Source organism: Corvus kubaryi, unplaced genomic scaffold (genome assembly GCF_017639235.1).
Source record: "Corvus kubaryi isolate FWS band 111438036 unplaced genomic scaffold, C.kubaryi_AGA036_p1.0 37201, whole genome shotgun sequence".
Lineage (NCBI taxonomy): Eukaryota > Metazoa > Chordata > Aves > Passeriformes > Corvidae > Corvus > Corvus kubaryi.
Window position 1 is genome coordinate 931,084 of NW_024581058.1, and position 12,861 is coordinate 943,944.

General features: G+C 41.6%; 1 protein-coding gene across 4 annotated transcripts in view; it reads right to left on the reverse strand.

Moving 5' to 3' along the window:
* Positions 1 to 2,771: 2,771 nt before the first annotated feature.
* The window catches only part of ANO1 (anoctamin 1), a 66,629-nt gene continuing 56,539 nt past the window's right edge, over positions 2,772 to 12,861 (reverse strand). For all 4 annotated transcript variants that reach the window (XM_042022428.1, XM_042022430.1, XM_042022429.1 and 1 more), the window contains 8 exons: positions 12,785 to 12,842; positions 12,571 to 12,671; positions 12,299 to 12,444; positions 11,001 to 11,153; positions 9,762 to 9,814; positions 7,973 to 8,157; positions 6,232 to 6,337; positions 2,772 to 5,316 (listed from right to left, as the gene is read on the reverse strand). In XM_042022428.1, coding sequence (XP_041878362.1) covers positions 5,062 to 5,316; positions 6,232 to 6,337; positions 7,973 to 8,157; positions 9,762 to 9,814; positions 11,001 to 11,153; positions 12,299 to 12,444; positions 12,571 to 12,671; positions 12,785 to 12,842 — 1,057 coding nt within the window. In that variant the 3' untranslated portion in view covers positions 2,772 to 5,061. The remainder of the gene's footprint in view (positions 5,317 to 6,231; positions 6,338 to 7,972; positions 8,158 to 9,761; positions 9,815 to 11,000; positions 11,154 to 12,298; positions 12,445 to 12,570; positions 12,672 to 12,784; positions 12,843 to 12,861) is intronic.

A 12,861-nucleotide genomic window follows, 5' to 3' on the forward strand; every position in this document is an offset into this window, starting at 1 on the left:
GACCTACAAGGTGTCCTTGCCTTAGGAATCCATCCTCTTTCCAGAAAAAAACCATTCCTGTGGCTGATCTGTCAGCTACCTGGGCTCTGAGAACAGCAGGCAAAAGCCTTTTCTTCCTCCCTTCCCTATTTCGCACCTTTCCTGTAGCTCCATCTCATATTTCAGCTGGAGAAGATAACCACGATTTTTTCATTTAGCAGTAAAAGTAGGGAATAACCTTTTCTTCTCTTCTAAGATTGCTTAACCACATGCCTCTCGCTCTGAAAAATGGACTTTATTACACTTCTAAGCTTGTTCAGCACAAACACTCTGCTATATATTTTGTATTTTGATTCTTTTTTCTCATGGTCATCAGAACAGATCCGTTTCCTGTTTTGGCATGAATTTTTTTCCCAAGATGGAGGCAAGATGAAAGCTTTGACCTCAAAATCTTCAATCCTCTTGGATTTTCCAAGGCCTTTGCCTCACGGAAACCAGCACAGTGGTGCACCCAACTCTTTACTGCTCTCACAACGCATCTGCATCGATTTATTTTGGCTTTAGCTGACACTGAGGGTTAGAAAAGTAACCTGCAATAACTGTCAGGAGTTTTTGTTTTATCCAAAGTGAAACCAATCACTCAATAAGTAATGCTTAACCTCATGCAAAGCACGCTGAAGTCCAAGGGAATCAGTGGAAATATTTTCTTTGGCTTCAGGTGGCCTGCATGGCCTTAAAAACTAAGGATAGAGTTAAAATTCAAAACAAACCATAGTTAGTTTTTTCTTCAGAAAGGCCTGTTGGGCTAAAAAAAGAAGGTTAAAAAAAGAACTTTGGTTTTTCTCTGCTATACTAAAAATGGCACGTTGTGTTTGGTCATGGAATAAATAGTGCTCGAATGTGCAAAGAATTGAACCAGAGTTTGAATGGAATTCATATAAATTTTAAAATGGGGGTTTTTTTCCAGTGGCAAGAGGAAGAGAAGTTGTTTACTCTGAAAGCTTCATAGGAAAATATAAATGCACTCAAGTGATGTATGGAACTCTGAGAGAGGTCAGACTCTTGAGGTATCAAGATGAAAAGTAAATTATTATTGCTTATTGGAAATCACAACAGCCAAAAAGATCATTAACAGCTCAGGACCAGGGAGCGTGGGGGGGTTAAAAATAGAAATGTGTCTGTGCCTTGACATGAGACTTATTCACCCTTAAGCTATTTAAGACTGCAAAATATTTGTAGGACAGTATCTTGGAAACACAATGACATGGAAATCCAGGAGCTCCAGACTCGCTCTGGCAGCACTGTGGGGTGGGAACAACTTCCTCCTCGGACGCAGCGACTGACGTCGTGTCTTTGCCGCGAGCTTCGGATGGCAAAAAGCAAACAGTGATTCAGGAGTGGTTCAGAAATGGTCCTTGGAGCCTTTTCCAGCAGGAATCTTCCCCCTGGTCTGCATTTTCTCTTGGACGAAGCAAACTGGTGTTGTGACTTTCCTCTTCAATTCGTTGAGACATTGCTTTTGGGACTCTTTTTCTTTGCTCAAATCAGGGCTGGGAAGTGGTTTTGTACTCGTGGTTTTGGGGCAGAAGCATGCCAGGAACAGGGTGAATGCATGTCATGGGCATGCTGTCATACCAACACAGAATTCAGCTTTGTATTTGCACAAATGAAATATTTGGTTTGCTATCTTTCATCAAACCTGGCCCACACGGTGACTGGGAGTCACATCAAGGCATGGCCAGGTATTCTTTGATCACTTCCAGATCCCTGCTTCCCTGCTTTATTTTTTTCCCCCCTCTATTCCAGTAAATCCTTATTAGCATTATCCTGCCCCAAATTTGCTATTGATAAAAGCAAACCTTTTTTTTTTGGTGTGTCCCAAATACGAAAAAACTTTCAGGAGAAGTACCACAACCACAGTGCAGATCTTTTTCTGGAAGGCATTACCTTGTATCTAATAAGCTCATATGTACTATTTTGTCTTTAAGAACTCACAATCCCACGCAGTTACCAGCTAGACCATGATTTACCTGCTTCTAGTGTCCATGTCCATTCTCTCAGCACACAATTCCCACCTTCTAACTAAATTTCCTGGCTTGGACCATTATTTTCCATCAGGGAAAGGAGGATTGGCATGAAGCCTCCTGCTTCACCTTCTCATACAACAGTTAAATGGGAGAAGGAGAAAAAAAAAATGCAACCAGCAGGTGAGGTTCTGAGCCCAGCTTTGCTTGGACAGGTCCCTCAGGGCAGTGAAAGTGTGACAGCCACCGTGGGGCCGTTCTGCTTCCCTTCAGAGCTGAATCCAGCAAGGCGTGGTCAAAAGGCTCCCCGAGTTTCACTCCTGTAGTTTCACCACTTCATTCTTGATAATGAGTACAGTTTCCAACGAAAAAAGAAACAAAGCCAATAGCATTCTTCCTCATGGCAAATATCTTAGCAAAAGCTCCTCCACATTGTTTTCTCCTAAATGCCTAGGATTAAATCAGAAGAGAAGGAAAGCTCCCAGGCTAAGGCCCATCATTTCATATTCTGTGTCTGTAGGTCCAAAGCAGCCAAAAACTCCCTTTGTGCTCTTGGAGATGGATTTCAGGTGGGATTCACTCATCTCCAAGGGGGTCTCTAAAGTGGCTCAAACACCAGATCTACCTGGGACATTTTTAGGAAGATGTCTGTATGCTCAGAGCACAAGGAGGGTTGGGAACAGAACCTGTCCCACAGGAGAAACTCTTGGATATTTAAGTTTATTTCAAATAAGTGTTCAAAGAAAAAGAAAAAAAAAAAACCCGAAATAAAACAGATTTAGTATATATTTGCTTTTCTTTAAAAAATGATTCCATGAAAGAATTTTATAGATATCTAAGTAGTAATACAGATTTTTATATACAAAATTCCATTTCAAACAATTTACTGTACAAAAGAAAGTATAAGCATTACTGTTACTATTCCATGATTTCAGCAAATGATGAAAAATTCGGCTAAGTATGTGTTCAGGATATAGTTCCACCATTTACAGGAATGTCAGTATTAAGTTGGGAATACCTTCACGTCAGTATTTACAGATTAAATCCCCTTCAAGGACGATCCCTAAGATTTCTCTTCAGAATAGGTAGTTTGGCTTTCTCCTGGATCTTTTGGGCTACTGAGGAATGAGAGGAAGAACAGGTTTCCAACAAAATGTGTGGACAGAATTCTGCTTGATTTATCCCCACTCCCAGTCCTATTGCAGTCACTGGGACTGACCTGGACCTGACATTTACTGCCAGGCATTGTGTTTATGTGGGAATAAATCAGGCAGGATTTGGCCCTGCAGCAACACTCTACCCTAAGTTACAAATTTTAAAAATAGTGACATTCCTGCAAGTCAAAATACAACAGAAACAAGATTTAACAAAATATAAGCCCTTTATTAATAAAAATCTTTGGTTGGATCAGTATTTTAAATAAGCTTCAAGAATATTTGGTTAATACCATTTATCTTTCTTCCACATAATTTCTCTTCTGGTACCTTCTTTGGACAGACTACAGAAAAATATCAAGTTTATCACATACTTTAAAACAAATAAATATATCAAAAGCTATATATGGCATTCTTTTTAGACTTCTAGCATTAATCTTTAAATTAGTTTGGCGAAGAAAAAAGAAAAGAACAAAAGAAATAACTAACTCCTCTTGAAAACAGCTTGGTTTTGTAACAAACCATACAGTAGTTAGACTTTAAAGAAATCTTTCCTTTTTATTTTCTTTTTCAGTTTTGTAATGCAAGTGCCATGGACAAGACAAAGCAATAAAAAGAAATTAGGTTAATTGCACCAATGTTATTTGGAAGTGCAGTTCATCGGTCGACAAAGCAAAACTAAAACATATTATGCTTAAAAAGAGCTGTACTGGTGGGATTTAACTAGTTGTGGTAGGTAAGGATTTCAGACTTATACTTTAAGGAAAAGCTCCTTGTACAAAAGATAAAGGATTTTAAGACAAAAGAAAAGTCCTGTAACTAACTGAAGGTCTGGTCCTGCAGCCCCAGTGCAGGCAAAGCTTCCACTGAAGACAGTGAGTGGGATGCATTTGGGATTTACTCCTCTGGCACAGCCTCTGGGAAATGCCAGCCAACAGCAGAAAGTCTGTGGGAAGCACTGGCTGTGAAACACGGGTGCAAGTACTCCCTTCTCCTGCTCCAGAGGGCTACAGGGAAAAGCCTGGCTGGGACAGGGATGTGCTGAAACAAGGGGGAAAAAAAGGGAATTTCCTCAGCAACAGCAGTGTCCGAGTGCTTGGCAGGGCAGTGAGAGTCACTGGAGCTCTCCGTGTGCTCATTTAACAAAATGCTCCGTGACCACGGACCTGCTGGGGGATCTCTGGAATTGTGCTGCTGCTGCTGCTGCTGCTGCTGCTGCTGCTGCTGCCAAGAAAGCACTTCCCAGATTCCCTGCGCTGATGTTTCCGGAGGCAGCGGTGCCCCCGGGAGGGCCTGGGGGACACAGCAGGCTGCCACAAGTGCCCCCTGTCACTCCAGTGGGACTCCAAAGCTCAGATTCACTGAGCTAAAGCCAGCCTTGGGAAGCAAGTCAGCCTGGTAGGCTTTATGGAATACTAGGGAATACTGATTTTGCATATAATTTATCGAGTTACCCCATGGACCTTCAAACCTGGGTTTCCAAAAAATAGTTCAAGTTAGCATTATTATTATTATTATTATTATGACTTCAAATTCACCTTTATTTTGTTAGATAATTGATAGGCTAAGATCAGATTCCCAGAGAATATCTCTAGCAAGATGTCCTAAGTACCTGCATTTCTCAATGCACGCCAACATCGATAGTGTTACCTACGGATGAAATATAAAAACTCCCTGCATTACTGCTTGTGCAAAAGGAAAAAAACCAAACCAACAGAAACCCAACATTGTCAGAAATAGAACGTGGTCCTCCGTGTTTGCAAGAAGGGCATTTCTCACAAAGATGGGAGCGAAATGGCAGCACATCCTTCAGCATGCACCGGGGTGTCCATGACCGGAGTCCTGCCCTTGGCGCCATGGCTTTTGTCTCTGGAATGCCCTGACAGACTCAGCTCCCTCCTCTTCTAGACGTCCAGAGGATAGGAATGGCAGGAGGACAAGCTCCCACTGCGGCTCCTGGAGAGCCTGGGGCTGTGGTTGTTACAGTTTTCCCCTTTTTTCTTGTCTTTCCAGGTTTCCAGCATCTGCAGCTTCCCTTGCTCTTCCCTCATGAAGACCTCCACCATGAGAACTTTCTCCTTGTGAATCTGCTGACTAATGTCCTTGGGAATGTCTGGGATAATCCAATCAACAAATTCACTCATGAACATGACCAAGTTCTGAAAATGAAGTTGTGAGAAAGTGTCAGTGAGCGTAAATGAAAGGGAGGCTGTAGGGAAAGGAAAGGGGCTGATTTTGGTGGGCTTAGGAAGGAAAAATGAAGAGAGTACAATATTTGATCTGGAATACTTGACCAAATTCCCCTCAACTGCTTTGTGTGTGCTAGAAGTAGAGAAATACATCATAGACCTCCATGATTTATGAACCAATCCTGACACAGCCTTGTAGAAATCCAAAGGAATTTGTCATTGGTGAGTGGCTCATGAGGTTTACATCAGGAAGGCAGAAACAAGTACAAGAGGTAAAATGGCAAAAATTGGTAAAATACGTTCCAATTAAACTCTTCTGATTGGAAAACCTTGATTCAAGGAAAGGGAGGTCTTTCCCAAAAAGATAATTTTTAATCAAAAAACCCAATAAAAGTTTTGAAACAAGTTATTCAGATAAGGCAGATTTAAAACACTTTTGTCACAATAAGCAGCATCACTGTTGTGATTAAATAATGTCTTTTAAGGACAAATTACAAGATTTTGGCTTCTTATTCAGATGCAAGTTTAACTGGGAAAATTTTGAAAATCTCATTTCTTGGCTAGTTCTGAAAACGATTTTGGATTAAATTTATGCTGCTTCAGTGAAACTGTTGATGTCCTATGGGAGAAATTGGTGGGACCTAATTAGTATCAGCCTGGTGCTTTGCTGTTCTCTAAGGTCATTAAGTTCTGCATCAAACCAGTTCAGGGAATCCCTGGGGATGAATTGTTCCCCTGAGGATATAGCAATGCCTGGCTGGGTGGGTGGGACAAAGAGGGTGATGAAGATGGGCAAATTTCTTTGCCTTTTCCATGAAACAACTGAGAAAGAAGATAATTCTTTGGCTCAGTAACTTATTTCCAAGTGCCTGCAGTGTAACCTACCTGGAAAACTATCACAAATGCCAATCTTGCTGCTAGGACAGCCCAGAAGTCCTTAGAAATGTCGTATTTGTTTTCAGACCAGGGGGGTTCTCTATAATCTTTGTACCTGCGAAACAAGACTCAGTAAATCAGGGGTGCAATTCAGAAATGTTAGCACCAGAAGGAATTATCAACAAACAGTCAAACAATAAATGGAACTGTCTAAAAGAAAGTTCACTGTATTAACCTTTCAGAAACGAGACACAGCTGAAAGTCTCCCTTAGCCTTCCAGTTTTACTCAAAAATTAAAGCTTAATACATCTTAATACCCTCTGATTACTACAAATAACATCAATTTTGCATAAGACAGAGTAAACTACACAGCCCAGGTGATGTATTTTATTTTAAGATAGGTAAAAAGACAACATATATTTTTCAAACTAATTTTAAAGACAAAAATACTGACCTCAGATTCATAGAAAATGTTTAACACATGATTAGCAAAAGATTGAAGCTAAATTTTGCCATGTGGAGAGAAGAGAGTTTTTCCTTATTTATGGCTAACAGAAAATCTATGTGTTGATTAACAGGACCAAACAAAAATACATTAAATTCAAAACCACAGCATCCTGTCAATATTTTGAAAGAAATAGGGCTCTGCATTTTCAAATGATTTTAAAATCCTTGGGATACAGATGGGCTTGGAAGAAGATAGAGGCTGGGACTGGAAAGCAAATAAATTTGGCCTTTTGGTATTGGACCACGATGCCAACACTTCCATTCTGTGCTGAAACGTGTTTGCCAACCTTGCTTAACCTCTGCCCAGAGAGCAGCAGGAGGAAACCAGGAGAAAGTAAAAACAAGCAAAGCTACTACAAATGCAGTTTGGGTTGGTTTTGCTTTCATCTCGGAGCGAATTTTCTGTTTAGAGGTCATTTCAGCATATTAACTTGCACTATTCAAATGCATGAAGAATGTAATATAAAATAATACCATTCAACGGCAAGGTTTTTTACTTGGTCAGTTCGTGTGATTTTCTTAGTATGTGTGGATCAAAGTCATCTTTGGTTTTTTCTTCTCTGGAATATCTCGTCCTTCCTTGCTCTCCTCTCCCTTTTCCTCCCTCCATTGTCCCCCTTTCAGCTCTGCTGGTCTAAGCGCTTTCACTGTAAGATTTGGCTTTGGCCCCCAGTTTTAAGAATTCAGAAGCTGAAATAGGTAACCATAATTTTCCTTTAAACATGAAAAGAACACACAGAAATTGTCACAGCCATGCAAATTTCTCCTGTGTGATGACACTTTAAATAAATCCTAAGTTCCAGTGCAGATAAGGATGCTACTGCTCTCATCAGGAATTGGAAACTGGACAAAAAAAAAGAAGTCATGGCCATTATATCATGACATGACATCAGAGTGACATCATTTTCTTCCCTTAAAGCATCATTGTGCTGTTTATCATTATTTGTCTCCGTTCCTGGAAAAGGGAATCCATAATAATAAAAATCTTTGCATGGACAAGCACTGAATTTAACTAATGCTAATCTCCATTTCCCCAAATAAGTAGTAAATCATATTCAGGCTTGTGATTACTTGAGATGTAGGCAAGATGTTCAAGGCAGTGGATCCATCTGATACAAAAGGCTAGCAAGGTGCTAAAAAAGGCATTGAAAATACAAGGACCCTGCCCCAGGAATGTCAGAATTTGCCCCACTCTTAGCCAGCCGTGAAAACCCTTCACGTTAGTGATCATTCAAGAGAGTACCTGCATATCTGAACCTCGTAGCCAAGATCCAGGGGGTCGTTGGGAGCTGTTCCTGCTTGGAAATCGCTGACATTAAAAGAGGATAGTGTATGGTTGACGAAGCCATGCATGGTGCCATTCTCACTGTACATGTACAGGTACACGAGGCGTGGAATGAAGTCGGATGTGAATGAGATCACAAATGCCTGAGCCACAAGAGTAGAGAGTGAGCGCAGTACCCAGGCAGAGCTTAAGTTCATCACATCCTCAACCATGACTCGCCCAAACAACTCACACAACTCAGGGGAGCCTGGGGGCCCTGAAAGTGGAGCATCCACTGCACCAGCAAGGGATTATTCACTGCCCACTCTCCCGAGGTGCAGCGTATTCCCCGGAGCAGTGCCACACCAGCTGAGGTGTCTGCGAGGGTGACAACCTGAGCCCCCCAAAAATGGAGCATCTGTACCCCCCAGCACCAGGGGAGAGCTACCACAGCTCTGCTTCCCCGTGTCCCCATCACAGCCTCTCCCTGGTGCCTTGCACAAGGTCTAATTGATTGATTTCCAGCTGCTTTTCCATCCTGCAAACAACCGACGGTGATTCGACTCTTCCAAGTCTCATTGCATTGCAAAAGGACGTTAATTGCATGTGGTTCTTAACTTCATCAGGATAAAAGCATGAGGAGACTGAGCCCAGTTGTATTTTTATGGTCACAAAAGCTGCATTTCATCCAGTTATTTAAAATTTTCTAAAAAAGATCGTGGAGAAAAGGCACGACAGCCAATTGGGCTGAGTTCCTCATGACTTTAGCCTTCCTCGTTTATCATCATTATGAAACATTGCCCCTGGCATAAATCTCATGTACATGTGGAACAAACACAGTACAAAATGTTTTACTTATTTTATGGTAAAGAGGAGCAGTACACTGATCAAAGAGGGAAAAATAACACAGGGTATTGATGAAGAGAGACTACACAGACCGAAAGAGAAAAACAGAGAGAAATTATTTCCAAAGGAAAAGAAGAGAAATGGGGAAGACAAGCTAAGGCAGCATATGAAACAACCAAAAGAATGAGTTTGCCATAGCACAGCAGAACCCTGGGGACAAAATGAAGGGATTGCAAGTCTGGATAACATAAAAAACCCCACGGGAGTCCATGGCCATGTGGCCATAAGCGCTACAGAGCCCCTGCTTTGCTGCATTGCAAACGTGTTGAACTTCAGCTGGCCTTTGTTTTCATCTTTCCCCAGCTGGGGTGTGAGGAGGATGATCATTGTGGGTGTCTATTCATATAGAATAGCACAGAAGTACATGCATTAATACATTAAGGCCTGCTAAATTTGTGTAAGATGTTGAATTCAATTTTTTTCAGGATTTTCCAAGCTCTCTGAGTGGGGGAAAAGCAGCTCGAGGGCAGATTTTCGATGGAGGGATTCTGCACTCTGAGGAGCTGAACTGACTCTCATCTTAACCAAAACAGTGCTGAAATGAAAAAATACATCTCATCCTACTGATAGTACTTCACAAGAGTAAAAGTAAGCCGCTGTGGTCGTGTTTGTTTGAAGGGCAAAACTGTTTCATGAAAACATTCTGGAAAAAAGCAGCAGTGACTAGTTACTATTTTACATTATTGCTACTGCTATCACAGCTTGAAAATAAACACAGCAACTCATCCTCTAATACTTCCAAAAGTTTCTAAATCTTATCCTTTCACTTGATTTAAGGGATTTGTGCTGAAGTAAAACTAATGGAGCAGAATGGAAAAGCCAGCCTATTGAATTCAAATTTAATTCATGCTGATTTACTTACGTTTATGATGACAGCAAGCTTTCCAATACCTCTGAGGATATTATACCAGATTCCTAAGGAAGGAGACAAGCATGTCAATGCTGTTCTAGTCCTTGAAATTAGATTAATTACATCTTCAGCTCACACAGTTAGGAGCGTGCGTGATTGTGCTGAGCTAGAATGATATTTTAAATAGAAAAATAACAAATTATAAAAAATCAATTTAATGGCTTGTAAGCAAAGGGAGCCCAACTGTGTTTTGGCACCTATATTTTTGAGGTTTGAAGAATGGGATTGAACTGCAATGAATTGCAATGATTACGTTCTCAGAAACAAATTTAAAAAAACAATCAAACATCCATCACAATCAAAAAAATCAACATCACCCTCCCTATCATCTCCACCAGCAACCTGAACCTGCTGCATCAAATCAGGGAGCCACAAAACACCTCCAAAACAAAGCCATGGCAAAACAGGGCATGTTCTTCAAGTCTAGGATGATCCTAGGGCACAAGGATGAGCCCAAGGGAAAAAAAGAAAGACTCTGCCTGTACAGCAGTAGGATGAACATAGAGTTTAATAACAGACAAATCTCTCTGCTCTTGCTGCCTGGCTCTGTAACAAGGACAATTATTTTATTTCTACTTTTATTTTTATTTTAATGAGCTTTTTAGTTATAAATAACCACCATTTGGGAGAAGCAGCTCCCTCATGACAAGCACCCATAGGTGTTGGCCCCCCTGTAAGGGCAGGACTGTGCTCTTGTCCCCACACAGCCACAGAGCCCAGTTCCAGCTCCATCCACTGCAGTTTTCACCCTTCTGACATTCCTGCCGAGTAGGGACAAAGGGATACATTTACCCACAGACTTCTGAGTCTCCTCTCATTCCCAACGGTATTTCTGAGGCCAGTCCAGAGTTTTTAAATGAGGAAATTTTTGCTTCTGCACGAAAACTGCATTGCCAGGAAGGGCTGGTGTTGTCAGAACCGTGTGAGATATTTTTCTATAGCATTGATCATTTTAATTTCAAAAGTGATAATGCTTACTTAATGAAATATTCATCTGAATTTAAAGCTCTGGTCTTCCTATTTTAAAGGTAAAGCCCCAATAAATTATGACAATTCACGGGTAAGCCACAGTCGAATGTTTTGACTTTTCCTATAAATATCTCCCTGTTGTTGAAACCAGCTCAGCATAACAACATCCTGCCATCAATCCAGGAATAAACAAACAGGGGTACAATAGCTATATCCACTTACCGATATCCTTTGCTCTCACAGCTACCGGCCTCCTCAGTTCAGTAACAAATTTCTTGGCATCCAGACGGATTTCAATGATGTTGTTCAATAAAGCAAACAGAGGTGCCAGCGGGAAGGAGGCAACAAACAAAGTTACAAACCCAAACTGGATAACTGGAAAGAAAAAACAAAACATTTCAGTGCCTGTTGCCAGTATTTACCAAATGCAGCCATCGCCACGTCAGTGCCAGCCCCCAAATTCTGACAAGGTGGCAAGTTCTGGGAGACTCAATCCCATTTTCTGTGTCAGGCACAGTTTGCTTGATGGCTGCTCCATTTGGGCACGGAAGGGCCAGTTGCCACCTTGCAAAAAGCAAGGCAAGAGTAACCAGAAGGATGGGGAAGCTCCTAAAACATTTTTTCCACGGTCAAGGCTGGCACAGGAGTCACCTGAAGGAGTGAGATTATGGCAGTGACCTCTGTGTTGGCTCTACCTCAACTTGCCACGTTCCCCCGGCAGGTTTTTGGCCTTCACCAATCCCACTGGAAGCTTTGGAAAGGACATGGCTGATTCTGTGCCTCTGCCAGGAATAACTTGCTTCCTATAACCTGGGATCATATTTGCTTTCTGCGTGGATGCCATGCTCATCCTGGTACTGCCAGTGCCCATCTTTCTCCTGTTACTTCCACATGCTGATCTCAGTAACTGCACTTTTTCTTATTTTTAGGAACTGGCAGCATGGCCTTGTAGTTTGTACCACTGAATTCCCATCTGCTTCAAATACTCTGAACATCAAGGTCACCAGATATTCTAATTTGTCTCACTCAACATAAGATATTACTTGAAAAAAAAAGTTCTGTGTGATCTGTCAAGTAGAACCTGGTCTACAGACTTGCATCGCTCTCAGATTTAGTTCAGATATCAGGGAAAAAAATGAAAGGTGTGGAAATGATCAAATCTGAACTAACTTATTTCCAGTGCAGGGTTCAACTGATGGTGAAATATGCCTCACAATCCTGAGTAGATGCCACTTAATCATTTGCATTTGAAACTTGACAGTGACATGTCACATGGCTCCAAAGAAAATATCTAAAATCTCGTGCTAAAGTAAGGGCTTGTGAACAGCAGAGAGCACAGTTCAGCCCTCCAGCAGCCAGGGTTGGCTGAAACACGCTCCAGTCCAAGACTGCACACGTTAATAATTCAGTTATCTCATATCCACTGTCTGCTGAATGTACAGCTCAAAAAAGCTCAGCTCTCCACCCCAATTAGTCACGATAATTACGGTTTAAAACACCTTCTTTCCACCTCCACTCACTCATTTCCATGTACTCAGGGGTGAGTCCAGCAAAGGGCTCCAGGTTATAGTCCACTTCGTAACGCTGCTTTTTCTTCATGTGCTCTTCATGGTCAAGAGAACGCCGGCGCTTCAATTTCAAGTATCTTATAAACTTCTTCATTTTTCTGAGGGAAATGGAGATCATTTGCTGAGCACTCCGTTCTGCTCACTCAGTGCTCATTTCCCACTTATTTTACATTAACAGGCACAATAATTTGGAAAAAAAAAATCGAACAGAAGCTGCTACTTACGGGATGCCGATCTCAAACAAATTGTTCTGAATCAGCTGCTTGCCCAACATGATAATACTGAGCTGGATACACAACTCCATGAGGCAACCTCCTGGGGCACACTGGGGTGGACAGAGGAGAGGTCATTCAGAGCACCTCCTCCACCCCTGTGGCAGGGGCAGAGGGTGCTCCCATCCAACCAACACGATCCCAGACAGGATAGAAATTCAATTACCTCTTCCATTCGGAAGGAATGGAAAATGTAGACATAGTCTCCTGGACGTCCAACAAATCTAGGGCACAATGGTTAGA